Source organism: Cydia pomonella, chromosome 22, assembly GCF_033807575.1.
Source record: "Cydia pomonella isolate Wapato2018A chromosome 22, ilCydPomo1, whole genome shotgun sequence".
In the NCBI taxonomy this organism is placed as follows: domain Eukaryota; kingdom Metazoa; phylum Arthropoda; class Insecta; order Lepidoptera; family Tortricidae; genus Cydia; species Cydia pomonella.
Genome location: NC_084724.1, coordinates 4,911,508 through 4,939,087, shown reverse-complemented (window position 1 = coordinate 4,939,087; position 27,580 = coordinate 4,911,508). Strand labels below are relative to the sequence as shown.

Genomic DNA, 27,580 nt, shown 5'->3' with positions numbered 1-27,580 from the left:
TGATCTTGATCTTGAGGTTCAACTGATTATCGACTCTATGAAATGAATAATAGATTACAAATTCGACAAAGGACCCCCTTGGCGTGAACCTCACCACTATACTATGCATTTTATGAAGTGATTTTTTCGTCTAAGTACGTTCCTAATCTGTAAAGCAAAAGCCGTAATTATTTTTTGCAGCGGTTACGAATGCCACTGTTCCTGACTGAACGGGAACAAACCTTTTTTTAAAAGCAATTTTACCGTCCTATTTACAATACGGTTCAAATTTCCATTATATAAATGGAGCGATCGTCCTACATTACCAAAACTCGTCTCGGAATGAGCTGTTACAGGGAAGCAGCTGCCCCCCTCTGGAACTCGAATTTTACATACAATGTATGCCCCTCTGCGGCGCCTGTTAACTTTCACTATGGGACCAACCCCAAAATCGCGAAAAAAAAATTTGTCTGTCTCGTAGGAAATTTCAACATCAGACCAGCAAAATGTATGAAACAGCCAATTTGTTTTCCGCCTGAATTTTTTTTTCTATCCCGATTCAAAAAATTACACCAAAGCTTCTATGAAAACTCATTTCCACTACGTCACGCATATACAATTTAAAAAATGTTCACACTAAAACGTGACGTAATGGAACGGACGTTTTAGGACATTTTTTGAATGGAGAATCCTGACGATTCTGAGTAACCCCAAGAAAGCCCAGTTATGTAAAAATCAGATTTTCAATACCATTTTTTTAAGAAAATGCTCGTGAACGAGACGGCGCTATGAATATATGTATAATGCGATGTCCCGTCCGCACACCGGGTCGGGGTGCGGATACGATGCAAATGTGAAAACAACCTATAAGTAGAGGGCGTACGACCATATACCTCCTCCGTCTATTTGCCTCTTTATCGTTCAAATATGCAAGAGCGAAAGAAAGGTAGGTAAATAACGATTGTTAATGTTCACGGTAAACCCTCAGCGGCTATAACCGCGAAAATCAAAGTTCGTCAATTGCGAGCATTTGTCTCTGTCACACTAGACGTCTTAGTGAGAGTAAAAGAGAAAGATCCCCGCAATTTGCGAATTTCTGTTTTCGCGGTAGGACAGGAAGCAATTGCGGTGGAATGAGACAGACGTATTTGATGTTACCCAGTACAAGATCTGATGATATGATTGCATAATAGGCCCCACAGACGTCACGGATAATTATATGCGATTTTCGATACACTGCCGATTACTGAGGAGCAACGAATCCGATTGATCGATGAAACGCCGCAATGTATCAAAACTCACGTGAGTTTTGAATATCGCGTTCGATATTCAAAGAAACCTTGTGTGTGCGAGTGTGCTGCACAGTGGAGTGTAGAATGAACTAATTAGTCTACGTTACATAATATAATCCGCGGGACGGCGGCTAGCGTCGCCGTCTGCCAAAACTCTGTGCCTTATAAAGACTGAATTTAAAAAGTTCCTATAAAAAAAAAAATAAAGTTTTCGCGCGACTTTCGGAATTGTAACGACGTATTTAAGAGACAGATTGTTGTTAGTAATGCTAATAATAAATAAAATTGCAGTGTATTCGTTTTTAGCATTACCTAAGTAATTGGCGAATATATTTCAAGTCATCAAATATTCGAATTATAATGAAGGCGTAACGGTTAATGAATTATTTTTGAAAATTTGTTGTAAATTAAGTGAACGTTGATGTGTTTTTATTATCAGAACAGAAAAATCCCCTTGTTTTGGCAGAAACGAGACAATATAGGTAAGTTTTATTTTTATCCTAGTTCTTTTGTCTTTTAATGAGTGTTTACAACTTAGTTTTCAGGGTTTCGTAGGCACCTAGAAACCCTTAGTTTCGCCATATCCGTCTGTCAGCTGCAATTTGGCATAGTTAAAGTAAAAACTAATTAAAAAAAAATGTTTAGGGTACCTCCCATACTCCCATTAATATTTTTTTTTTTCCTTTGACCAAATAGTGTGGTGATCGTTGGATAGGTCTTACCAAAGGAATAAGGGTCTCTATTCTCTAAAAAAATTTTGATAAAGTTAATATTTTCATACTCCCATTAATATTTTTTTGTTTTTTTTTTTTCTTTGACCAAATAGTGTGGTGATCGTTGGATAGGTCTTACCAAAGGAATAAGGGTCTCTATTCTCTAAAAAATTTTTGATAAAGTTAATATTTTCGGAAATAATCGCTCCGAAAGAAAATTGTGTCCCTCCTTCCTCTAACTTTTGAACAATGGGTACAAAAAAAAAAAATCGTGAAACAAAAGCTCAATAAATTTATACTTTCAATGAAAACTATCGTTTTTGAGTTATTGCAAGAAATCGTCTCTTCTTAGTATAAAGACTTCAACTTCAACATTTATTATTCTGCAAATATGCCACAAGGGCACTTTTACACGTCAACATGGATTTTACATACAAGTAAAAACAAGCACATCAACAATTATAAAAGACGTATGTACAAAGCGCTGCAAAGGTGCTTATAGTGTACATGATTCTAACCAATACCCCCGTTTGGTCTATTTTGGCAGAACGGTCACTATGGAATCCTACACTGAGCATGGCTCGACATGCTCTTAGCCGGTTTTTTTTAAGTCAAGTATTTTTTATGTTCTTCTTTTAATGTCCAAAATTAATTATGCATGTGTCCTCCGCATATTTAATTACGTTCATAAATGTTACTAAATGTGAAATAACCATTTTAAGTGTGAGTTAGACCCGCGCTAAGTAGCGCATTTCGTATAACTTAATAAAAGTGGTCGAATTCGACTCTAACTTGGTCATTTTTTATTTTATTTAAGTACACTTATCAGGTTAATATCGTAAGCCGATGGAATCAATTAACTTAAGATTAATAAAGGTCTTTAACTACTACGTACAATTTCCTTACCATTGACCCATATTTCATTCATAAAATCAAATCAAAAATAATAATAAAAAAACCGGACAAGTGCGAGTCGGACTCGCCCACCGGCAACGGCAACAGAAATACATCATCTGTGAAAATTTCAACTGTCTAGCTATCACGGTTCATGAGATACAGCCTGGGGACAGACGGACAGCGGAGTCTTAGTAATAGGGTCCCGTTTTACCCTTTGGGCGCGGAACCCTAAAATACTATAACACGTTCTCAGAAATTCATCTCCTTTAATTATGTTAATCAAGTTCATAACCGGCATTAATTAACCTATGTAATTGAATTGGTTCATTGTTATCGAAAAATAAATAGTGTATGTAATGATGGTAATGTTTTTATATTTAACACATTTGTTTCTAATTAAATTGGTAACGTCAAAAACTGAAACAGGTTTACTAATTAAAGTGCTAAGTAATTATTGGCGCTAAGATTTAATTAGTACCTAGTTAGGCAATTAACATTTAACATACCTAATGATAAAAAAATAATTATTCCATAACATCTTCTCACATTTGCCTTGCCTTCCAGGGGGCCCAACCGAGTTATCAATCATTAATAGAAAACGCCAAGCGAAACTTGAATAAGTATGAAAATAGACAAGTAATTTTTCGTAGAATCTGTCAATCCAATACATTTTTTTGCGTTTAGCATTTATCGATATACGATTGTCATTTTGGCAAGGCCCCCTGATCTGTCTCTCACAAGTGTTGCATACACTATCGGTGCCTGTACTCAAGAGCGTAGCCAGCCAGTGAAGTGGGGGAGGGAGACGCATTGTATGTAAAATTTGAGCTCCGGGGGGAGGGAGGGGGCAGCTGCCCCCTTGTTTGTGCCTGCCAAAGCCCATGCATGTAAGTACAAGCATCAATAGTAGCGGATGAAACAACGCACCAAAAGTATTTGATATTCTGGATAACTTTTCCAAATATAGATAAATCTCTACGAAATATTTTAACAATATTTTCAATTACGTGTAATTAACTGCATGGCGCAGTTCTAAGGCAACTATGTTTCCATAACATTATGTAAAAACACATTAAAAAAACTAAAATAATTGGGTAAGTAGGTATTGATAATTATTTATACACAAAAACTTTGCATTTCCGTTATATTGCAATGTAGGTACCCCATCCATTCATCTATCATAATACTTAATTGAATGCCAGACGCAATAGTCGTAATTGGTATCCCGTTAGCCTAGATGCGGACTTAACTGTTTGCAATAGTACTTTGGGCATCCAATCTCGGACGATTCTCAATACCGGTAATGAAAACTCTCTACCTAATATCAGGCACAAAGTACTTATAATAATAATTGAAAGCGCACTATTCGCCAACAAACTGTCTTCAGTTTGGCGAAGTTTTTGTATGTAGTCATAAGTAGGTAGGTATATTTTCGAAATAAATAATTTAAAAAAAATACGGTGCCTATTGAAGTTCCGGTGGCCTTTGGTGGATTTATAATATGCCATATATGTTTGACATTTCGAGGTTTAGAGCGAAGTCCAAAGTTCAAAGGATCTCCATTTTGGAGATTCTTTACGCTGATGACATATGCCTCATGTCCGACAGCATGGCGCATCTCCAAGGCTACGTTGACGCACTACATCACTCATGTCAACAATTTGGTCTCGTTATTAGTGCTTCCAAGACTCAAATTCTCAAGCAACCGCCAAGAGGAGGAGAGGCTGACCCAGCGGCGCTGAATCTAGATGGGAGACCTCTGGATGAGGTCTCACACTTTAAATATCTTGGGAGCACTATCCGGCGTGATAACACCCTGGCCTCGGAGATACCTTCACGTATCGCCAACGCCGCTGCTAATTTCGGACGACTCACAGATCGCGTCTGGAGGTCCCATGATCTCAAGCTCGAGACAAAAATTAGCGTCTAAAGGGCGCTAATCATCCCTGTCCTTTTATATGGAGCAGAGACATGGTGCCTCTACAAAACAGACATAAAGAAACTAGACACTTACCACCTGAGGTGTCTGCGGTCTATACTCAGGATCAAGTGGCAGGACCATGTTCCCAACTCTGAGGTCCTGCGTCGTTCCGGAATGTATGGCATGGAGGCCTTACTAATGCAGCGGCAGCTCGGATGGTGCGGGCACGTCCTTCGAATGGATGACCACCGCTTGCCTAAAGCTGTGCTCTACTCTGAGTTGGCGGTGGGTAAGCGGAAGCACGGTGGTCAGCACCTGCGCTACAAGGACGTGCTCAAACGGCATCTGAGCGCTTGCGCCATCGACCCTGAGCGTTGGGAGGAGCTTGCTGGAAGGAGGTCTTCTTGGCGTTCTACCATCCATAACGGTGTCAAAACATTCGAAGATAACCGCCTCACTAGCCTAGACATAAAACGCCAGTTACGGAAAGAGAGACCTAAGCCCTCCTACGTGTACACGTTCAACGCAGCTGGCCAACTTTATTGTCACGCGTGCAATAGAGTATTTAAGAGCAAGTTCGGCCTGGCCAGCCACATTAGGGCTCGTGCTAGACAACGTCCATAATGTGTTTATTTGGGGTCGCCGTCATCGAAAACGATGAGGAGGACTATATATATATATATATATATATATATATATGCCCCAATAGTATTGGCAACCAACTCCCCAACCCTTTCATCATTCATTCATCATTTTTAACCTCCAGTCGCCCACTGCTGAGCATAGGCCTCTCTTTCTGTACGCCACTTATCCCGGTCCTGGGCTAGTCGCATCCAGAAGTGTCCCGCAATTTTTCGAAGGTCATCTACCCAACGAGCCAACGGACGCCAGGCGCTTCTTTCATCCGAAAGCGGCCACCAATCTGTCAACATTTTGGTCCACCTGCCATCACTCTGCCTGGCAATATGTTCCGCCCAATTCCATTTTAGTTTGGTAATGACGTCACCCACGTCTCCCACCTTGGTGCGGCGTCGGATCTCGACATTTCTCACTCGGCCTTGAAGTTTAATGCCGAGCAACAACCTTTAATGCCCAACCCTTTAAGTTACGTTAGACCGGGACAGGTCCGGACCGGAGCTCCGGCGTTTACTTTTCTATGGCAGATGATCGGTGATCACGATGCATGATGCTTTCCATAGAAAACGAAGCGCTGGAAGCTCCGGTCCGGACCCGGCCGGGTCTAATGTGACTCATCCTTAATCATCCTCCCAAGATCCCGCTGGTATTGACCGCTTATTTCCTTGTACGATTATAGTCAGACCAAGATTTAGATAGCCCAGACTATGCAAGTGTCAAGTAAATGTCATAATTTCATAGAAGTTTGACGTTTAAAATAACCCGTGCACCATCCGGGCTATCAAAATCGTTGGCAACTTATCTTGGTCTGACTCTAAACATCGATAATGATAAGTACGTAAAAAACTAAGATATAAAATTACCTTGGTCAGGGTTTCGTAGTCACCTAGAAACCCTTATTTTGCCATATCCTCCGTGATCGTTAGTGCTAGAAAGCTGTCATTTGACATGAATACATGTATTAATCATGCAAGGCAAAGGAACGGTCAAATAAAAACTAAAAAAAAAATTAAGGTACCTACCTCCCATACAAAATAATTTCTTTTGATTTTTTTTTCTTTGTCCCAATAGTGTGGTGTATCGTTGGATGAGTCTTTCAAAATGAATAAACCAGTTTTTAACAATGTTAATATTTTCGGAAATAATCGCTCCGAAAGAAAAAACCTAACCTCTTACTTTTGAACCATGGGTCCAAAAATACATAAAAAATAGTGATACTAAAACTAGAAAAACACTTTCAATAAAAACTATAGCGAACATGATCGGTCGAGCCGTTTTTGAGTAAAATTATCTTTATACAAAGCGCTGCGAAGGTACTCTATTGTCCCTTATGCTTGTAATGTACACGATGATACTTTATAATATCCCCCGTTAGGCCTGTTCTGACCGATTATTTATTACGTAGATGTCCATGTATTTGTTTTCAAACCAGTTTCGAGGCTGACATTTCGCTCTAGACTAAATGACTCTAGCGCCAATGCCAATGAATTATGCATTAAATTAAAATTAGCATTTTAAAACACCCCCTTCGGCCGTGTTTTAATTTATCGCCACTCGTTACTAATTTCCTATTTATCAGACTTGTATAGTATATATATATATAGTCCTCCTCATCGTTTTCGATGACGGCGACCCCAAATAAACACATTATGGACGTTGTCTAGCATGAGCCCTAATGTGGCTGGCCAGGCCGAACTTGCTCTTAAATACTCTATTGCACGCGTGACAATAAAGTTGGCCAGCTGCGTTGAACGTGTACACGTATTTAGGAGGGCTTAGGTCTCTCTTTCCGTAACTGGCGTTTCATGTCTAGGCTAGTGAGGCGGTTATCTTCGAATGTTTTGACACCGTTATGGATGGTAGAACGCCAAGAAGACCTCCTTCCAGCAAGCTCCTCCCAACGCTCAGGGTCGATGGCGCAAGCGCTCAGATGCCGTTTGAGCACGTCCTTGTAGCGCAGGTGCTGACCACCGTGCTTCCGCTTACCCACCGCCAACTCAGAGTAGAGCACAGCTTTAGGCAAGCGATGGTCATCCATTCGAACTTGTATAGTAATGTACTATTAAACCCTTGATGCTTTTTTACCCGACAGCGGCAGAAGGAGCGTATGTATCTCGTATCACTCGTGTGCTCATCTCTTTGGCATGCCCTACAACCCAAACGGCTAGACGGTTTTTTATATATGAGGTGTCGTTGAATTCGTCAGAATTGTGGTAGTGACATTTCTAAGTTATATAAATTTGGAGAATGGCGCCCGCATATGAAAAAGGGTGGGTACCACAGTAATATGGGTATCAAATGAAAGCCAGTGAAAAGACCATTTCAAAAATATATGTAGCAGTCAGGTTTTTGTTTTTATGATTAATTTACTTGTTTTCTAGACTTGAACCATGAAGTACCCCCCCACCATGCAGCGCCTGGGCACCCCCAAGCCGCAGCTGGTCTCTCACCACTCCGACTACACCGCCGGGGAGACGGTGGGCGGGCTCAGTGTGCTGTTCACCGTGCTGTGCATCGTCGACCTGTTCGGTGTGTTCCCGGTTATTGCGCTGCCGAAGAGCGTCATAGCGTGCGGTGAGTTTTATAACTTGTAAGAGAGACCGATTTTGAGCGTGGGCATCTGGACAACGCTATGGAAAATGGGGCCGCTGCGCAGTGAGCCAACGTTGCGTTGAACAGTAGCCATAAAGTTGACTAGACGTCGATGCTCAGAAGAAGCTATTGTGGGGTCTCTGTCTGGAATCGAAATCCGTTAGACTAGTAGGTAGTAGGTAGTTGGTAGTGCGCCGTTAGCGCCCAGAATCTAAGCGCGCTCTGAACTTTATATTCCATTAGCACCGCGTACAGGAGCGCGCGTAGTGTGCTCTGATTATGGTATTAGGTAGGTAGCACACGGCGACATTTTGCAGCGATTCAGCCGCGAGTTTGAAAGCGTCTCTCCCAACACTCGGACAACACCGCCGGCGGGACGAGGAGGGCTCAGTGTGCTGTGCACTGTGCATCATCGACTTGTTCGGTGTGTTCTCGATCATCGCGCTGGCGAAGAGCGTAATCGCGTGCGGTAAGTTTTATTATTACATGGACGCCTCAACGTGACCACGACCGCTCTGTCAAGAGCGAAACGACTGAGAAGAAGAAGTTTTATAACTTGTAAGAGACCGTCTTTTGAGCCGAAGCTCTCAGTACATTTTAGACTTCGAAAAACGGATCTTATGATTGAATTTATCAGACACATCACTGAAAGTTATCTCTTCTCTATAAATATATTCCGCCCGTAGTTTTGAATAATACCCAATACACTATATTCCCCTTTAAAAAAAAGTTGTGGTTGGTCAATAAAAGGGTTGGTTGACTAAAATGAAATTCTATATGTCAAATCTCTTGCACGGCATTACGATATTTGATTATAATTTTCAGCTCTAGTTAGACTTCTATAGTTATTGTAGATAGTTGACAGGAGCGCGCGAAGAGTGTTCCGATTATTAATTAGTCTAAGGGCGGCTGCTGATTTTCTTTCGGTACAGGTTACTACGGTATTCCATTGGTGCTGGCCGTGTTTGGGCTGCAGATATACACGTCGATGCTGCTCGGTCGGTGCTGGATTCTGGCGCGGCAGATCACGCCTGACATCCGGGAGAAGAACAGGTTAGTTATGGTGACATTTAATTAAGTATTTATTTCATCAATAAAGGCGTTTTAAAACAAAATTTCTTAAAGCTTTAAAAAATTCATGGTATTTTCGGGAAATGCAAATGATGTTTTTTTAAAGCGGAACCCATAAACCTAGAATATATTATGCGATCGACATCAAAATCAAAGTGATTTGTTAGAATTTAGTGGAAACCATTTTCTCCCGAAATGGAATTTCATAGAATTCATTTCTCTTCTTCCCTCTTAACTTACATGTTTGAAAATGGGGACCTAGAGTTCCCGAAACATCTCGCGCGAATGACTAAAAAACGTGAGTAAATTAGTTTTATTGTTCGTATAGCTCACAACAGTTTACATTCGATGGTAATATTGGTAACGCTTGGCACTGTTTGCAGGTATCCGTACGCCGCCGTGGCGGAGCTAGCGTTTGGGCAGCACGCCAGACGGCTGGTCACGTTCCTCATTGACGCCACGGTCTTCAGCGCTGGCGTGCCCAACTTTATAGTCGGTATGTGCCTGGCCTATACATTGTAATGAATAAAAATTTGGTGAAGTCTTCAATGGGAAGGACCTGCATAATATTCTCGCAGTAAAGCATCAAACCATTGGAGTACAAGGGCCTCTTGGGCTTAAGGCCTGGTGATAGGAACCTGACAGCTGGGTAGTACTATTGACAAGACCAAATCTAATTCATGCAATCTATTGTGTAATAGACCATAGTTACAGGGTATGCCGCAGCAGGCTGCCGATATATTAAGTGGTGCATGTATTATAAAACAATGTAAATAATAATTCGGTCTAGGTATTTTCGTGTCCCACTGCTGGGCATATGCTTTCACTTCACATAAACGTTTAGATTTTTTTTTCGCATGTACATATGCAGATTTTCTTACGGCGTTTTCCTTCACCGAAAAATAGCGATAAATACTAAATATCAAATGTTATTCCATACATAAGTTCCAAAAAACCGATAACGCCAGTATACCTGCTATACCTCCGGATTGAAAGACGGACGTTAGATCCGTTGGGCTCCCACCGCTCCCCAGACAATAATAAGACATATTTTCTTCCAGCATCACAAAGCATGCAGCTTTTCTGGTGGAAGATCACTGGGGGCGAGATAGGCATCTCCTACTGTGTGTGGATGATCATTATTGGGTTGCTGCTCTGCCCAGTCATGTGGCTCGGCTCTCCTAAGGATATGAAGTAAGTAATCTGAAGAAAGAACGTTGGGTCATTAAACTCCTAATCTGCTGACCGCGGATGGAAGCCCCTCGTATCAACTCCAGCCTAGTAAATTTAATAACTTTTCACTCACCTTCTCAAAATGGTAATTAGGTCAGACATCTACCATCTTCTTACGCAAAGTGCTTGAGTATTTTGGCCTTATTGCTAAAACATAGTGTAACCTGGAAAGGTGGTTATCACTGGTAAGATCGAAAGACGATCAGCCGAGACGTAGGAGCTCAATGAGATGGACAGACCAAATTCGCTCAGCTCTTGATGTAACTCTCCACGATGCCCTACATTCGGTGACAGACAGAAAGAGGTGGCGGCAGATTGTCAAAGAGAAGCTGTTCTCTAGAAGTGCCCACGATCCTCAGTGATGAGGAAACCAATGCAAGGAGGAAGGAGGAGGAGGTAAGACGTAATATTTTAAAACAATGGTTATCACTCCTGTGTGTGTAGTTAACAGTTTTGTGCTTACAATAATAATTGTATCACACAGGTAAATAGAAAAGGAGTACCCCTTCCTGAGGATAACGGGTTCTGTTAAAAAATATGGTTTAAAGCTTTGGGTATGTACACAGGAGATATGTGAACCTTGCTGTGTTAACCCACCCCTTTATATTTCAAAAAGCATTTATCACGAGTAAAATTTTTGATACAAGCGTTTATCGCTGACTGTTATGACGCCAGGTACTTATTACTTCTCTTTTCTCTTATTACGTCAATAAGTCGCCATTATGTCGCTAAAACGACATTATGTCGCAATATTACAACAATATGTCGCAATGTCGCCGTTATGTAGCCGTTCTGTCACCAGTCGCTGGTATAATGTTATTATGTGCCTATTATGTCACCGTTATGTCGCCTGTCGCCAGTATGTCGCCATTAGGTCACTATTCGTCAGTATATCGTTATTATATTACAGTATCGCTTTTACATCCCCAGTATACCGCTAGATGCCGGTATTTCGCTGTAATGTCGCCATTATAAAATAAAAAATAATAAAATACATTATAAAATAAAATATAAAATAAATAAAATTATGTCGTTAGTCGCCGGTATATCGCAAATATGTCACCATTACGTCGCCTGTTGCCAATATCTCGCCGTGACGTCGCCTGTCACCAGTATGTCACCATTACGTTGCTAGTATAGTCAGTATGTCGTCATTATGTCGCTATTACTTCGTCGTTATATCGCCGTTACGTCGCCTGTCGCTGGTAGGTTGTCATTACGTCACTAGTCGTCAGTATGTCGCTAGTAAAGGGTATAAATGGCCGGTGCGGTTTGGCTAGAGATGTAGAATAGGTGGAACTCAAAGACAATGAGGTTGCGTTGTTTTATCACAAAGTTCCTAATGCCACCTCCGGTCACCCTCATCAGATCAGCTGGATGGTACAATGACAACGCATTGTCACCCAACTTACATAAGTATGAGAAGTTTCAGTTCCATCGAATAATGGGAAGTGGGCTTAATTTAGCTTGCAAGGTTAGATTACAGACATAAAGACAACGGAACTGGTGAAACGAAATAAAAGCTTGTAAAAACGGTTTTAATGTAGGTAATTAATAAACGGGCACCTGTCTGCAGATCGCTAGCAGTAACATCCGTGGGCATCGTGTCGACGGTCGCTCTCTGCATCTGGACCTGCATCTTGCTGGATGACTCGTCGCCGCCCAGAGCTGGTCTGTTGGACCAGCCCCAGCTTCAAGACCTGGTTGTTGCTTATGGCATCATAGCTTTTCAGGTAGGTACCATACCAACCAACAGTCCACTGCCGCTTATCAACTATATATTGACGATCGCCTTCTGCGTCTGGGGACATGTATTCTGCCGACAATTCGTCGCCGCCCAGCGTCGGTATGCTGGACCAAACCTAGCTCTGATTCGGTGGTTGCTTATGGCATCATACCTTTTTAGGTAGGTACAATACCAACCAACAGTCCAGTGTCGCTTGTAAACCATTTCCTTCTGGAACGTGACTCAGATGCAATTCTTAATTACTTCGGGCAAGTAGCCAGACGGGAGCTAGATAACTTTTGTTCATAAATGCTTTGAATAATAAAACTTTGCCTTGGAGGAAGAATCTGCTGACTTTGTTAAACCAAAAAAATCTTTGAATTTGTGCCTGGTCATACTTTTCCAAATAGAAATACATCTTTACACAATTCGCTTTCAAAAGTATCTGTCAAAATTATACTGTTTTTCGCATCGACCCGTGACTGGTGGGCCCCCATTCAACAGCTTTTCAATACGACCATTCACGGGATGAACGCCGCTTGAATAGATATAGAGAATCTCCTTTTGTTGAGCTATTAGAGAATGAACCTATTCTTGATGCGCGTAGTTTGACCCGCTACTTTTATTGCTGACGTGATTATTTTTCAGTTCGACATCCACCCAATGCTGCTGACCATCCAAGTGGACATGAAAGACAGCCGTAAGATCAACCGCGCGGTGTTCAGCGGGTTCGCCTTCACCGGAGCCCTGTTCGCGGTCACGTCCGCCCTCGCCGCGTACCGCTACGGGAGTGCGGTGGAGAGCAACATACTGCAAGGTACACAGGAAGATGAAGCCGTGATAATTATTTGTCCCAGTAAACTGAATTAGATGTCATGAACGAAAGAAAAAGCGCTTCGCTTCTTTGCTGAGCGCCTGGTGGTGGAACAAATTAGGGCGTCAGTTGTTCTTAATATTGACTGAATTTATATACTTGTAATGGCAATTGATAAATGTTGGGCATATTTTCGTTTTTATAACTGACCGAATAAAGTCAAGGTCTCCATTTCAGCTTGGGCAAAAATTCTTTCGTTTGTCCCGATGTTCTCCTCTACAGGTCGCTCGAATCTATTCTCGTGAAATTTTGTTAGTAGGTTCAATAATTAAACACTTTTAGTCGAATCAGTTTTTTTTTAATGGCGGGGCTATTGGGGTCTTTAGGTCTACAGCTCACAGAGCCACTATAATATATAGTAGGATACTAGCCTATGCCGCCGGTGATGCCGGTGGATAAATGCCACTGTACGAGCGGGACTGCAATGTGCGCGTGTGATAGAAATAGGAGATGAAGGGTCTACTATGTACGAAATTCTTAGTGTTTATCGTCATTACTTTATGAAAACCTAATTATAATTTGGATATTGCACGTTGGTTCAGGGATCCCGCCGTCCATAGCGTTGTTCGTGGTGGCGCTACTAGTGACGCTCCAGCTCTGCCTCTCTAGCGCCGTCGGCAACTCCGCGCTCTTCCAGCACGTCGAGGACCTGCTGCACATACCCAGAGGTTGGAACACTATACGCTAGTCCAGTTAATCAATTTTCCAGAATACACAAAAAAAAAAACACTATTCTGCGTTCCACACTTCGAGAACAGCTGTTCGCTGTCCAATCACCATCGTCTCTAAATATTTTTTTTCCAATTCACCTCCAAAATTTTTTATAAATAAATAAATAAAATAAAATACCTTATTTATCTACCGGCTTCCAATTGAACTGGAAATTGTAACATGTGTTGGCTCATACTGCCAAATTATGGTAATTTGCATGACTTTCATACAAATTTTGAACTGGTCTGTGTTTAGGGTCTGTCTGCATAATTTGAACTTGTTTGCTTTGTAGGGTCTGTCTGCCTGTCCTTCCATTTGTCGAAGTACTTATATCTCCGAATGTACTGGAAAAATTAAATAATTTATAAATAAAGTTTGTCTAACTGGATTGTGTTATAATATCAATAAATACGCAAAAAAATTACTATTGCCTTTTTACAGATTTCAGCTGCCAACGCTGTCTCGTCCGCTCCAGCATTGTCGCCCTGGCTGTTTTTCTCGGCGAGAGCGTGCCAAGCTTCGACGTGGTCATGGGTCTAGTCGGATCCACTCTGACCGGCCCGCTAATGTTCATATTCCCACCTCTCTTCTTCCTAAAGCTGTGCCATGCGAAGTCTAACCTCAAAGATTTTAAATCCATCGAACAAAATGGTGGAAGCAAAAATGGCGACGCTTTCCCGCTCATTATTCACAACGCTTTAGAAACTCAGTACAAAACGTTTGTTGAGACTCATGACGAGTTTAATTCCAAATTGGAGCAGTATAAGATTAAGTGGTACGATATATTTCTGGCTTTATTAGTGATGTCGATGGGGTTGGTTGCAACAGTGGTGTCGACATATTCGAGTTGGTCGGATGCCGTGAGTTCTGCGACGTTTTCGACGCCGTGCTTGTACAACGCGACTGCGGCGGCGAGAAGCTTCTTGGAGGCGACTACGAAAATATAAGGAGTGATCTCAGTAATACAAAAACATTTTATTTCAGAGTGTTTATTACAAGTTTAAAATAACGATTTAATAGAACAACGTCTGTCGTGATCGATATGTTTTGTTTTCATCACACTTGCTCGAAAAAGTTCTTATTACATGCAGGTGTACTGAAGGACAAAGGCCTATTTTGTTTCCGCGGGAGTTATGGATTATGAAAAAAGCTATATAGTTATATAGCTAATTCACATAATTAAAAAAAAAGCTATATAGCTTTTTTTTTAAATTATGTGAATTTTTCATACAAACAAGTAGCATAAATGAGTTTTACTTTTAAAATACTGACGTTTGTAATTTAATAGTTTTGTTTATGTTTAAAATTAAATAATTTGATTAATTTAACAGCCGTTTAAAATATTTTTACATAATTATTAATCATGGCTGAATGCCGAATATTACAATTACAAAATGGCCGACAAATGTTTGATATTTCACCGTAATTAAGAATTATTTCGTTTCAAATGATTATATGGAAGTTTGCATGGTAATGTATATCATATATTTTTTTCGTCAATATAATATGTAATTTACATTATTTAAGTTATACAACTTATTTATAAATATACTAAAAACTAAACTACAAAACTTAAAATCTAGATCTAAAAATAAATAAAAATAGACTTAAAATAAAATAAAACTATCCCCCTGCGGCATGGTGCCGTAGATGCTAGCAGCATTTCCTCGCTGTATCGCAAGACTAATTCTTTGAGCGAGGAAGCTGCCAGCTCTGCGGTCACCGGTGACCTCTCTAATCCTTTTCGAAAGTTCCTTAAAAAGGTTAAAGGCGCTCGGACCCCACGGTCCAAGGGTCTCGACGCCAAATGGTACGAAATTATATTCGGTGCCGAGACCCCTATATTTAGTCTTTTTTAATTTTTCGGCCGCCTCTGCCGCCGCGCCAGCCTTAGCAGAAGTGCCGTGGAGATGAGACGGGGCTAGGGTGTCTACACAGGTGGCGTCCCACACCAGCACCCGTCCCAACTTCCACGGAATTAGTGTCATTCCATCCGGTCTCTTGCCATCATCTCTTATAATGCCGGGGGGCTCGAGTAGAGCTGGCACATTGAGTTTTTTCTTCGCAAGTTTGATGAAAAACATTGTATGTAACTCCGGGGGTAAGAATATTGCAAACTCGGGTCTTTAAATACCTCGTATCCAAAATCTCACTTACCCCTCTCGTTGCACAATGTACTATACCTCTTGGTTAAGGTCAATATGGGAAGGAAAATGGGCACCGTGCGCGTTGGAGGGTCTGCCATCTTGTGGCCTCATAGAAATAGGATGACAGGTCTGTGTGTGGCCTGAATCGGAAACGTAAACGTATACATTGACACTTCACGCCAAAGCAAGTGCTGCCATCTACGTCCTCGTACGTTTTCTTGTCCATAGCAGGTTCTGCCATCTTGCTCTGCGCCTTAAATCTGACGTCTCTTGTGCTGCCCCCTACAGTTTATGCACGCTCCCTATATGATGGTATAATATCGCGTCACGCATCACTGCAAAATACTTAGGAATTTATTACAAAGATATATATCAGAGAGCTTGTAGGTGCTTTTCGCTACGTACGCATTTGAAAGGGTGTAGGGTACTAGCTATAGGTTGGCAAGAGTCTCTTGTCAGTGAAACATAGACAAAGACAATCATATCTACTGTATTTTTTACGCTACTATTAGTTATAACGCCAAAATTAGGGGTGAGAATAGTTTTTTACTGTACGCAGTTACTTACAAAAATAGTTCGCCAGAATTAGTAAACATGTCGGTTATGCTAGACTTAAATCGACTGAGATATAAACCGTACCTTTTATATTGTTTTTGAGCTCCCGATATTTCGATGCAGTTACATCCCGGTCGATTTAAGTGTAGTGAAACTAACGGTGAATCTTCAAAACTGTTAGTCGGTTATAACTTTATTGCGAAGCAATATCAGGTCGCTTGATTCCCGCCACGTCGGCCATGGCGTCGGCGACCCGGTCGGCCACGGCGGCGCTCGCGTTGGCGCCCAGCAGCCCCACGCGCACCGCCGCGCCCGCCGACGGTCCCAGCCCGGGGGTTATCATGATGTTGTGCCTGTCAATAAACATTATATTTTGAATAACACTGCAGTGACGAGTGTATATTATCTATGTTTAGGGTAGGTATTTATTATATAACCTCTCGCGTTCTTAACGACATGACGACAGCGGTGATAATGATGGGATGTGAGCCGAAGCTATGAGCATGTGTGTGCGCACTGCCGCCGATCGCCGAGCACTTATTTCGATTTAACCAATGTGGGTAAACAAGCATACGGCCCGTTGGTAAGCAGTCTCCGTAGCATATGGACGCCTGCAATCCTAAGGAGTTACATGCGCGTTGCCGACCCTAACACTCCGCACCCTTGTTGAGCTATGGCAACCTTACTCACCGGCATGAACACAACACTATGAATAGGGTTATTAGGCTGCGGAAACCTCTATTTTGGACGTAGTTTAAGGACATATCCGGGTCCAAATGTCAGAAATGGGTGCGATTCATCCCTTAGTTAAAATAGTAAGCACCAGCATAGATCTCTAACAGTAGACTAAAATAAACTATTCAGTAACTGAATACGAACTATAAGTACGTGAATGATTCCATTTTATTTCACGAAACTGTAAAATCGTTTTAAAAAATTAAGTACAGGGTTTATATAACGACATAAAACATGTGTTCCATAAAACTCCTTAAGGAAAAATATAATTAAGAACCAGGAGTAACTTACGTGTCTCTCAACTGAGCTACAAACTTGTTGTACCCCAGTCCCTCGGGCAGCTGTAAGGTGGTGACCGCAGCCATGCGGTCCTCGGGCCGACGCACGAGGAACTCGAAGCCGTGCGCGCGCAGGCGAGCGTGGAAGCGCGCGGCCACGGCGCCGTGGCGCGCCCACGCGCGGGGGAGCGACTCGCGCGCCAGCTGCGACAGGCAGGCGCGCAGGGCCCAGAGCAGGGGGGAGCTCAGTGTGTGGTGGTAGCTAGTGGAACAAAAGACGGGGAGGATAATACGAAACGCCTAATTTTCTTACAGGACCACTGCTAGGCCTATGCTGTCTCAGCATGTTAAACAACGAGTTTGAATTTGCTGAGTGAGAATAGCGACAATAGGGTATTTGACTATATTTAAAATAAATTATTTTACATAATGCATGCAGAGCTCAACGTATGGAGGAGGGCGGGTTATAAAGCTCCAGCAGATTAATAGAGAAACGTAGACAGCTGTTATTTGTAGACACAATTTCTATTTTAAAACCCGTATACAACTAATAAGAGTAGGTGATTTGATTGTGACGTCACATGCCAGAGTTCCATATAAATTCCATAGTAGCGAAATCGTTTTGACAGTTCGAAAAAAGAAACTGATTGGACTAGTAGTCAAATACCCTATTGAATGGGTTTTAAGGCTTCTATGGGTGGTGGAGTGTTGTAGTAAGACTTAATTTCACAGTTGACACCAGCGTTAAGCAGCGTATACCATCACATTGATCGGGACTATTGGGAATACAGCAAGTAGCACTCCAATTTTAAACTAGACAAAGCGTAGACACAAAGAGCAAAGCCTTAGCATTGTTTATTTTATTTTTCAGACCAACTCGGTACCATTACAGAATCCAGAAAGAGGATAAAAAATGTGAAGATTTTATTACCTATTCATAAAATGGGTATGCAGATTGCAGTGCAATGCTGCGCGAAACATTGAGCGAGGAAAAACTGTAATATAACACTACTAAATCCTTACGTACGAGTATTTAACGTGTGACTGACTTACAAGAAAGTGTCATCGTAACAGTTCCACTGCTGAGCCAACAGCTTCATGTCGAAATAGAATGGCGGCTCGTGGCTTCGGCTGTTTATTTTTGCCCTGAAAAATCAACAAAAACTTTGTATAATTCCGACAAAATTAAATTAGTTCTCTAAATATAAAGAACAGTGAAACTTCTTGGCCCTTTGCACCTCAACTAAATTCAAGATCGAACATATTAATACCAAATAAATAAAAATGAAAAAACTGAGAAAAATTAAATCGCCCGCTTATTTCGACTTCCCGCCAAAAAGCCAAACCAAACCAATCAAACCCAGTGTTGCTAATAAGTAGAAAAAGGCTACAATTTGACAATACCTGTCTGGCCTAGTGGGTGGGTAGTGACCCTGCCTATGAAGCCGATGGTTCCGGATTTATTTGTGTGACGAACACGAATATTCGTTCCTGAGTCATGGGGTTTCTTATGCATTTACAGCGCTCCCGTACAATTTTAGTAGGAAAGCGACCGCTTATTTTATTTGCGTCGACATTCAAAATCTCATATAATTCAATAATATCTAGAGTGATTGAATTGAATGAATGGCTCCACTCCCAGAGACACCACTATATCTACTAGCAGCAGAGCTCCTTATCTATAAGTATGAATGGGGTAAATTACTCTGCACGGGCGCTGAAAGCCACAGGCGCTACTTCGGCCGGCCCACTTAGTACTTTCTGGTACGCAGCATAGGCCCCATCGACGCCCCATGAGTCCATCAGGAATGGCTCTGCTCCCAGAGACACCACTATATCTACTAGCAGCAGATCTCGTTCTCTATAAGTATGAATGGAGTAACTCACTCTGCAACGGCACTGAAAGCCACGGGGGCTACTCCAGCTGGCCCGCTCAGTGCTTTCTGGCACGCCGCATACGCCCCGTCCACGCCCCATGAGTCCATCAGGAATGGCTCCGCTCCCAGAGACACCACTGTATCTGTTAGCAGCAGAGCTCCGTATCTATAAAACAGAAAAGTATACAGATAGTCACAAAACTATATTAGCTTAGCAGTCCTAGCACCCGTGCATTTGAATATACATACAGTCTAAAGTACATACTCGTACAATATTCTGCTTGCCAAAAAATAAGTAGACTTTTTTATTTAACACTCACAACGTATTATAGTTGAAGAGAGATGAAACCTGGCAGTACACAAAACGTACAGGAGCTACGGGAGGAGTTTCTCACGCGCGTGTAGTAAAAATTTGGTCTCCCGAGAATTTAAAAGTTAGTAAGTATATATAATAGTTACAGTCACACAGATTGGCTGCAATTTCTAGTTGAAAAAAGCGGCCAAGTGCGAGTCGGACTCGCCCATGAAGGGTTCCGTACCATTTATGACGTATTAAAAAAAAACTACTTACTAGATCTCGTTCAAACCAATTTTCGGTGGAAGTTTGCATGGTAATGTATATCACATATTTTTTTCAGATTTATCATTCTGTTATTTTAGAAGTTACAGGGGGGGGGGACACATTTTACCACTTTGGAAGTGTCTCTCGCGCAAAATATTCAGTTTAGAAAAAAATTATATTAGAAACATCAATATCATTTTTGAAGACCTATCCATAGATGGGTACCCCACACGTATGGGTTTGATGAAAAAAGATTTTTTGAGTTTCAGTTCTAAGTAGGTATGGGGAACCCCCAAAATTTATTGTTTTTTGTCTATTTTTGTGTAAAAATCTTAATGCGGTTCATAGAATACATCTACTTACCAAGTTTGAACAGTATAGCTCTTATAGTTTCGGAAAAAAGTGGCTGTGACATAATCGGACAGACAGACGGACATGACGAATCTATAAGGGTTCCGTTTTTTGCCATTTGGCTACGGAACCCTAAAAACGAGAGTTGGCGGGATGAGCTACAGTTGCACCAACTGGATTAATCAACGACACTCACTTGTGAACTATTTTTTTGCGAACTGGAAAGACGGATTGGTGCCACCGACCTTATATAAGTCTGGAATACATAGTAAATAAATCACATAAAGAAATCACCTATGGCAGAGGTCTCCTAAACCCTCAATATTCTGTAGCGTGCCGGTGGAGGAGTCGCCATGGGTAATGAACAGGCCAGCGGGGCGGTACCGCTCCAGGGCCGACTCCAGCTCTTCATGGGAGAACGTCGTGAAAGGCTCCGAGGTTGTGATTGTCTCCACTTTGATGCCTGAGAATTAAATTAATTGATTGAATTTCATGCCACTCGCATCTGGAGCACAGATCTAGAATAATACAAGAAAGGGTTTTAGACCTACTAATTTATAAGTAAAAACAGCCTTTCTTCAAGGCGATGCTTAGGTATCTTAGAGTTTCCATAGTCTTATACCGTGGTACTTGGTACTGACTCACCATATCTCCTGGCCATGTCCTTGGCCTTCTCGTCCCAGACCCCTCGGCTGGGCACAAGCAGCAGCTCCCCCGGCGCGATCAGATTGCTGATGACGGTCTCCATGCCGGCGTGCCCGGACCCGCTGACCGCTAGCACCAGCTTACTTCGTGTTTGGAAGGCGTATTGGATGCCGACGCGGATGTCGGCCATTACCTAGAAATGCAGATAAATGTACATTAGTGAGGCAGGCCCCCGGCAATAAGGAATTGGTTTCACGTTAGAGCGTTTTCACGCTGTCCGAACCGATATTGGATAGAAATAAAATGTGTGACATATGTTTTTTTTCTGTATTTATTCATTCACTTAAGAAATTCTGCATGACAAAAAAAATAATTTTATTATGTAGGTACTTATAAATATCTACTTTTGTGCCCATTGCAGGGATCAAGCAAATCTAATTTTAAGTTTAGAATCCGTAAAGTGATACATTTTATTCGTACTAATCAAAAAGTATAAGAATTCGCTACGTACAACGTTGTATTGAGATTTTTAGGTTTCTTCTATTTAGGTACTAGTCTTTACCTAAATTTAAAACCAATTGGTTTAGTTAATCAATTTAAAAGGATATAATTAACTACCTACTACTGTTTAAGAAAATCGTATATATATGTTGATTCATAAGAGCTCTTACTAAATCTAAATTACTGACTATAAAAATTGTCATATCAAAGCTGCGCCATCTTTCGTAGGGTAGCGATTTTATCGACATGGCCCACAGAATTTGGTTACTCATTGTTAATCGTACATAACGTAGCTGTGTGTGTGAGGCTACGGTGACAGCTCGCTTAGACTCCATCTTTAGGATTATTATATCTATGGTCTGGGCCCACTTACTTTACTCTTTGTCTGGGGTATCAAAATCGCTGCCATCTTATCTTAGTCTGACTTTAGCAATTATCATTATGATCCCAGTCGCCAGTTATTTTTCCGGCAAGTAATAGCCCATCATTTAGCTATTATTGCACTATTACTCAGATGAAATAGGAAAGTAATTAACTATTTAACAACTTTAAACGATTATTCCACCCCGAATGGTCATTTGTTTATCAGACAATAAATTATTTCATCAAAACCGCGAATGACCTAGAAAGCGAAGTCAAGGCAAGCGTTTATCTCAATAATCAGCTAGAATTGTCATATCCTTTTATGAAATTATGAAGAAACCCCAATTAGTAGTGTTTAGGAGATCATTGTAAGATAATGTTTGCACGCGACACGCGAGGGCAGACAACTTATCGGTTTGGTAAATGATAATTGACCACTTACGTTACACCACGAATATTATTCCTACATTTTACGATGTTGTATTTTTTAATTAACTTTTAATTTATAATAAAACTGTTTTTAACATTTGAATAAAAGGTCTTGTAAAACGTTACGATCTTACGATGCGTTACAGGGGCGGGAGGGGGTTTTTGAACTACGCGTTACGTAACATTGTTCAATCAAAGACGATTGGTCTGAAGGGTTAATAAAAAAACTAGGGAATTCTATCTCCCAAGTTGGCAACCCTTTTCGTTTATTTTTAAGGGGAATTCCCGATTGAATTGTACGTATTTTGCTCTCCCAAGTTGGCAAATTGCTTTAGTGAGTGATATTGTATTGAGTTCATATCATTGTTAAAGAAATTAATGTCCTCAAAAGAGGGAGATTTGTACCATCAGTTGTTCTTGGCGTATTTACAAAGGCTCTCATGCGGGCTTGCCAGCGTAACTATGCCGAAAAAAATGCTAACGAAATCTGGAAAACGGCTAAAGATAAATTAAAAAGTAAAGAAAAGTTTATAGAACATATAAAATAATGTTATACAAGAGTTCAAGGTGAAGGCCACGAAGAAAAAAGCAACAATGCTTAGTTATTTTACACAGGTATGTACTTTAAAAATGTAATAATAATTACAAACCCTCTTCGTCTGCTGTCCGGATGCCAGTAATGAAAGAATCTGAGTGGCTGGCAAATCCGTGAGCAGTAACTCCAATTGAATTGTTATTTTAATTATGGCTGATTTTATTTAAAATGTTTTCGTTTTCGTTCGATCGTATTCTTGAATACGATTATATTTTGACAAAAATATTTTATTTCAGTTAGAATTATGTGTGTAATTGCATTGCCAAAGATAAAAATTAATTATAAAAAATTAAATTTGTTATTTTATTTTAATAGCTTTATTAGTAAAACGCTAATATATGAGAATGTATGAGAATAACAATGGTGGATAAAGCAAAAATGTGTGTAAGGACAGGGCCAAGTCAGGAAAACGACGTAATTAAATGTATGATGCAGGAACAAATTTCCATGACCAATCGCCTCCCGGGCGGGTAGTGATGAACCTTCGTGGACGTCAGCTGCCGCTCCGTTGGTGGGTAGAGGAATGGCAGTCACCGAAACACATAAAAAAAAATCATCGCTTCCCGTTTGATACTTTGTCAGATGATAGAAGTTCAGAATTGTTTATAAATAAATCGTCTACCGGTTGTATCGAGGTGGTAAGAACGTCAGCTGGTCGCATGAACATGTAAAAAATAAGCGCTTAACCTTTTTATGATAGTAAAACAAAATCATAAAACATAATTTGCATGTAGCATTCCATCAGGCATTCCAAATAAACGGGTTACGCAAATTACGGCGCGTATTTTTTTATATTCACGTGAATAGCTGACGGTCTCTCCACCGCGATACAACCAGCTGACGGTTTTTGTTTATTTAAAACAGCAACTATCATCTGACAAAGTATCAGCCGGGAGGCGATAACTGACGATATATGCTCCTGGCCCATGGTCTACAAATGTTAATTTATTTATTTCCATAAAGTAACGTAAAGGCCGCCCAGGGTCAACCGTCGCTGCCCCGGGGCCAGTAAACACTTACGTTATAATACTTGACGCAGGCTGGCAAGATCACAAGAGTCGTTAGGGCCTCTCCCACACCGGGTCACAGGTCGCTTGGCCCCGGGGCCAGTAAACACTCACGTTATAATACTCTGCGCAGGCTGGTGATATCACAGGTGCTGTTAGGGCCTCTGCCACACCGGGTCACAGGTCGCTTGGCCCCGGGGCCAGTAAACACTCACGTTATAATACTCGGCGCAGGCTGGCGATATCATAGGTGCTGTTAGGGCCTCTGCCACACAGGGCAACAAGTCACTTGGCCCCGAGCCACACATCAGTGGCTTCGAGAACTGCCTGTCAGATGTCACGGGCGCTGGGACTGTCAGCTCGTAGGACGCCATTGCTGAAAGTCAAATTACTTATTATATAAATTATATTTCATTTATTTGCTCAAAATTGATGAACGTAGCATTTTACTGTAACACGGTAAACCTGCAAGGTGCAGCCACCGCGCGCACTGGCCGGTGGTGGAAAAACTATGCCAGTTTCGCTTGTCTTCTGTTTCTTCAATGAAAAATTTTCTCAACAATTTGTAGAATGTTTGTAGATGAAGGGCACAACTCAGATTATTTTAATGCCATTTAAAGCTTAAATGCTATTATTATTGTTGAAAATTACTTCTTAATGGGCTGCCTCTAACGCAGCCCTTTCTTCTGGTTTAAAATTGAAGACGCATGATTGAAGCTACTTATTTCCTTGATATTCGCTGGCGATCCCGCGTAAACCGCAGTAGCATCCGCTGCTGGATTGTATCGATCGGCTCGACGAAGATTGGGATTCGAGAACGTTAAGGCTAGTGAAGATATTTATTTGGTTTAGACACGCTTATTATAACTAATATAATATTTTAACTAATATAACGTTGAATAATTTTACAGAATTGGAGTATAATTACCAACAGGGAAGCAAAGTAGGATCATTTACGGTTTCTTTAACCCTCGCAACACTCCCCCACACAATATTTACAAATAAAACCGGCCAAGAGCATGTCGGGCCACGCTCAGTGTAGGGTTCCGTAGTTACTCTTCCGTCACAATAAGCTAAACTGGAGCTTAAAGTATAGTAAATTGTTAACCAAGGGATGAAACAGTACCTTTCACCCGAGTTAAACAAATAGGCAAATTTGCATAATCAGTACCTAATTAAAGTAAGTCTTTTTACTATGAAGGGAAAACTTTTTGCGATAACTCAAAAACAGCTAAACTGATCATGTCCGCTATAGTTTTCATTTAATGTCTTTCTTAAGCTCTACTTCCACGATTTTTTTCATATTTTTTGGACCTATAGTTCAAAAGTTAGAGGGGGGGGGACACATTTCTTTTTCTTTCGGACCGATTATCTCCGAATATATTCACTTTATCAAAAAATGTTTCTTAATAACCCCTATTAGTTTTGAAAGACCTTTCCAACGATACCCCACACTCTAGGGTTGAAGCGAAAAAAAAATTTCACCCCCACTTTACGTGTAGGGGTACCCTAAAAAAATTAAATTTTTAGATTTTATTGTACGACTTTGTCGGCTTTATTGATTTATATATCCATGCCAAATTTCAGCTTTCTAGCACTAACGACCACGGAGCAAAGCCTCGGACAGACAGACAGACAGACGGACATGGCGAAACTATAAGGGTTCCTAGTTGACTACGGAACCCTAAAAACTGTCAAGTAGCGAATTGCTAAATATTATACCTAATCTTTATTTTAGCATTTGGCAGAATTTTATTTATTTATTATCTTATAGTACAAAAGGCGGACTTAATGCCAAAAGCTATTCCCTACCAGTCAACCTTTAGGCAAAGCAGTCTCCGTAGGCCTATGTACGCCTGCAACTCCAGAGGAGTTACATGCGCGTTGCCGACCCTACATAAAAAAAAAATTAAAAATGAGCGCTGTCTCGCCAACAAATCGCATAAGCAGTTTGGCGAAGTAACTTTCAAATTGATTATGTATGTGCCTTTGAAAACTAAATGGAAAAAAACTTGATCCCAATTCCCAGTGCGGTGAAGAGGGATGGACAGACATATTGCAGTATGACTTACGTTCAATGTCAGATGTCAATACGAATTAGTGTAAGTGGTGTACAAATAGATAATAGAGAAACAAACACTCTAGATTAATATTGTTTACCTCGGGGATGAGTCACATTTGTTATTATGATTTAATAATCAGTTCTATCTCAAGAACCGTCATAGGCAGACAGTAAACATTTGGGTATTTTTTTTAATTCTACACAGTATTTTCGATTTCCGTTAATTTCAAGGGTGCGTTCCTGAGCTTAAATTAAGTATCTTTGTCAAATGAATGAATGAAATTAATTTAATCCAGAAAATTATTTCCATATACATTTACACATACATAATAAAATAAAATACACCGACACCGAAGACACCGGTATTCTAATTAACTATATATATTCCGGTATTCTAATAATTTATTTTTATTTAATAAGGTCACAATAAGGCCCTTACGAGTGTGTATTGTGTTTAGTGTTTTGTACGAGTTTATACATTTGCTACTAGACGTAAGTACAAATCTCGGACGTTCGAAATGACATTGTGATATGTTTGGGTGAGTTAAATGTAATGCCCGTGTTACAGCAACGCTACATTCGTGTTACATCTAATTACTTTAATATTTTTTTTAATTAACTATGCCACTTTGTTTCCTTAAACGTACTTATTACCTAATACCCCGAAGTTAACGGAATTCAATGAAAACACGATATATATTCATAACAATACGAAATTACACATGCTTTGCAGTGACAGAGTGTGACAGCGTCACCATAAACGTAAAATTTATATGAAAATATAAGTAATACTACAGTATTTTTCAAACTCGATGGGTAGGGTGACAGGTGCCATATCCATATAATTTATAGCTTAAAAACTCCAAATCACGCCAAATTGTATTAAAGTGACACCTGTCAGCAGACCCATCGAGTTTAAAAAATACTAATAATTTATCCTCGTGAGTCGCGGCGTACTTGTTTAAGCACAAATTAAATTCGCGTTTTGAATTGATATAGAAATATAAGAAAGTTCCAAATTAAAAAGCGCAAAAATCCACACCAGCTGTTAAAGGCTCTCTTGAGTGTTCAAAAAATGATGAGAAAGTTGCATTTTATCCACCCTCGTGCCTTGGAACCCTCGCAACGTTATAAAATCCACTTTTTAACCACTCGCTACGCTCGTGGCTCAATTTTAGAATCTTCCGCTTGCTCGGATATCAATATTAGCACGAGCGGTTAAACAACAACTTTGCCCCCTTGTAAAACAAATATTTAATATTATGTCACTTCAAATTTTTTCCTGACAAGTAATTAACGTAGGGTATATTATAGGTGGTGAACAATCTTAAAATTTGTCAAGTGAGTTCATGCAATAATTTATTTATTTAAGCACCTTCACAGAAACATCCTAACAACTTCCTTAGTATAAAACTACGTTATGTATATATGGATATAAGTGGTATACCGCGGTTTCGTATATCGCGGTTCATACGTTTTAACGAGTAGGTCTATTATTCGTTCGTTTTGTTTAAAATTAAATGTTCAAATACTATTTTTGTTATAACTACACGCACTTCATTTAAACTAAGATTAATGTAAAGACTATAAATAAAATAAATAAAAAAGCTCGCATAAATAACCAGTCTATGTATATCTGCGTCTGAAATACTTACCCTAAATGTAAATACCTTGTTTTTTTTCTTTTACTGAATAAATTTGTGTGGACAAATATTTAAAGGTAGTCCGAGCTGCACACTACGAGAGATGACAAACCTCGAGTGGCGGACGGTTATTTATCTGCCGGGTAACTCGAACACGAATCAATCTTACAAATTACGCTAGATTA

General features: G+C 40.5%; 2 protein-coding genes across 2 annotated transcripts; one reads left to right on the top strand and one right to left on the bottom strand.

Annotated features, from left to right (window-relative positions):
- Positions 1 to 319: 319 nt before the first annotated feature.
- LOC133530349 (probable sodium-coupled neutral amino acid transporter 6) lies at positions 320 to 14,630 on the top strand. The gene is made up of 9 exons (XM_061868256.1): positions 320 to 1,753; positions 7,820 to 8,012; positions 8,963 to 9,083; positions 9,485 to 9,597; positions 10,163 to 10,295; positions 11,911 to 12,067; positions 12,709 to 12,877; positions 13,477 to 13,602; positions 14,087 to 14,630. Exons 2-9 carry the CDS (start codon positions 7,829 to 7,831, stop codon positions 14,590 to 14,592), a joined length of 1,509 nt encoding a protein of 502 aa, XP_061724240.1. The 5' UTR covers positions 320 to 1,753; positions 7,820 to 7,828; the 3' UTR covers positions 14,593 to 14,630.
- Positions 14,631 to 15,906: 1,276 nt separating this feature from the next.
- LOC133530353 (alanine--glyoxylate aminotransferase-like) lies at positions 15,907 to 27,562 on the bottom strand. Its single transcript, XM_061868263.1, has 8 exons — positions 27,408 to 27,562; positions 23,906 to 24,066; positions 20,796 to 20,988; positions 20,445 to 20,613; positions 19,248 to 19,403; positions 18,414 to 18,506; positions 17,374 to 17,622; positions 15,907 to 16,700 (listed from the first exon to the last, which is right to left on the bottom strand). The coding sequence occupies exons 2-8, from the start codon at positions 24,062 to 24,064 to the stop codon at positions 16,541 to 16,543; spliced, it is 1,179 nt and encodes a 392-aa protein (XP_061724247.1). The 5' UTR covers positions 24,065 to 24,066; positions 27,408 to 27,562; the 3' UTR covers positions 15,907 to 16,540.
- Between the last annotated feature and the right edge of the window lie 18 nt (positions 27,563 to 27,580).

What these genes read in the sequence shown, in the direction of transcription:
- LOC133530353 (XM_061868263.1), bottom strand. Translation starts at nt 24,064, where the DNA reads ATGGCGTCCTACGAGCTGACAGTCCCAGCGCCCGTGACATCTGACAGG. An exon ending in GCTTTCAGTGCCGTTGCAGA is followed by an intron (nt 18,507 to 19,247) that starts GTGAGTTACTCC and finishes TTGATTTTTCAG; the next exon opens with GGCAAAAATAAACAGCCGAA. An exon ending in TGTTACGATGACACTTTCTT is followed by an intron (nt 17,623 to 18,413) that starts GTAAGTCAGTCA and finishes TTGTTCCACTAG; the next exon opens with CTACCACCACACACTGAGCT.
- LOC133530349 (XM_061868256.1), top strand. Translation starts at nt 7,829, where the DNA reads ATGAAGTACCCCCCCACCATGCAGCGCCTGGGCACCCCCAAGCCGCAG. An exon ending in GACATCCGGGAGAAGAACAG is followed by an intron (nt 9,084 to 9,484) that starts GTTAGTTATGGT and finishes CACTGTTTGCAG; the next exon opens with GTATCCGTACGCCGCCGTGG. An exon ending in CGTGCCCAACTTTATAGTCG is followed by an intron (nt 9,598 to 10,162) that starts GTATGTGCCTGG and finishes ATTTTCTTCCAG; the next exon opens with CATCACAAAGCATGCAGCTT.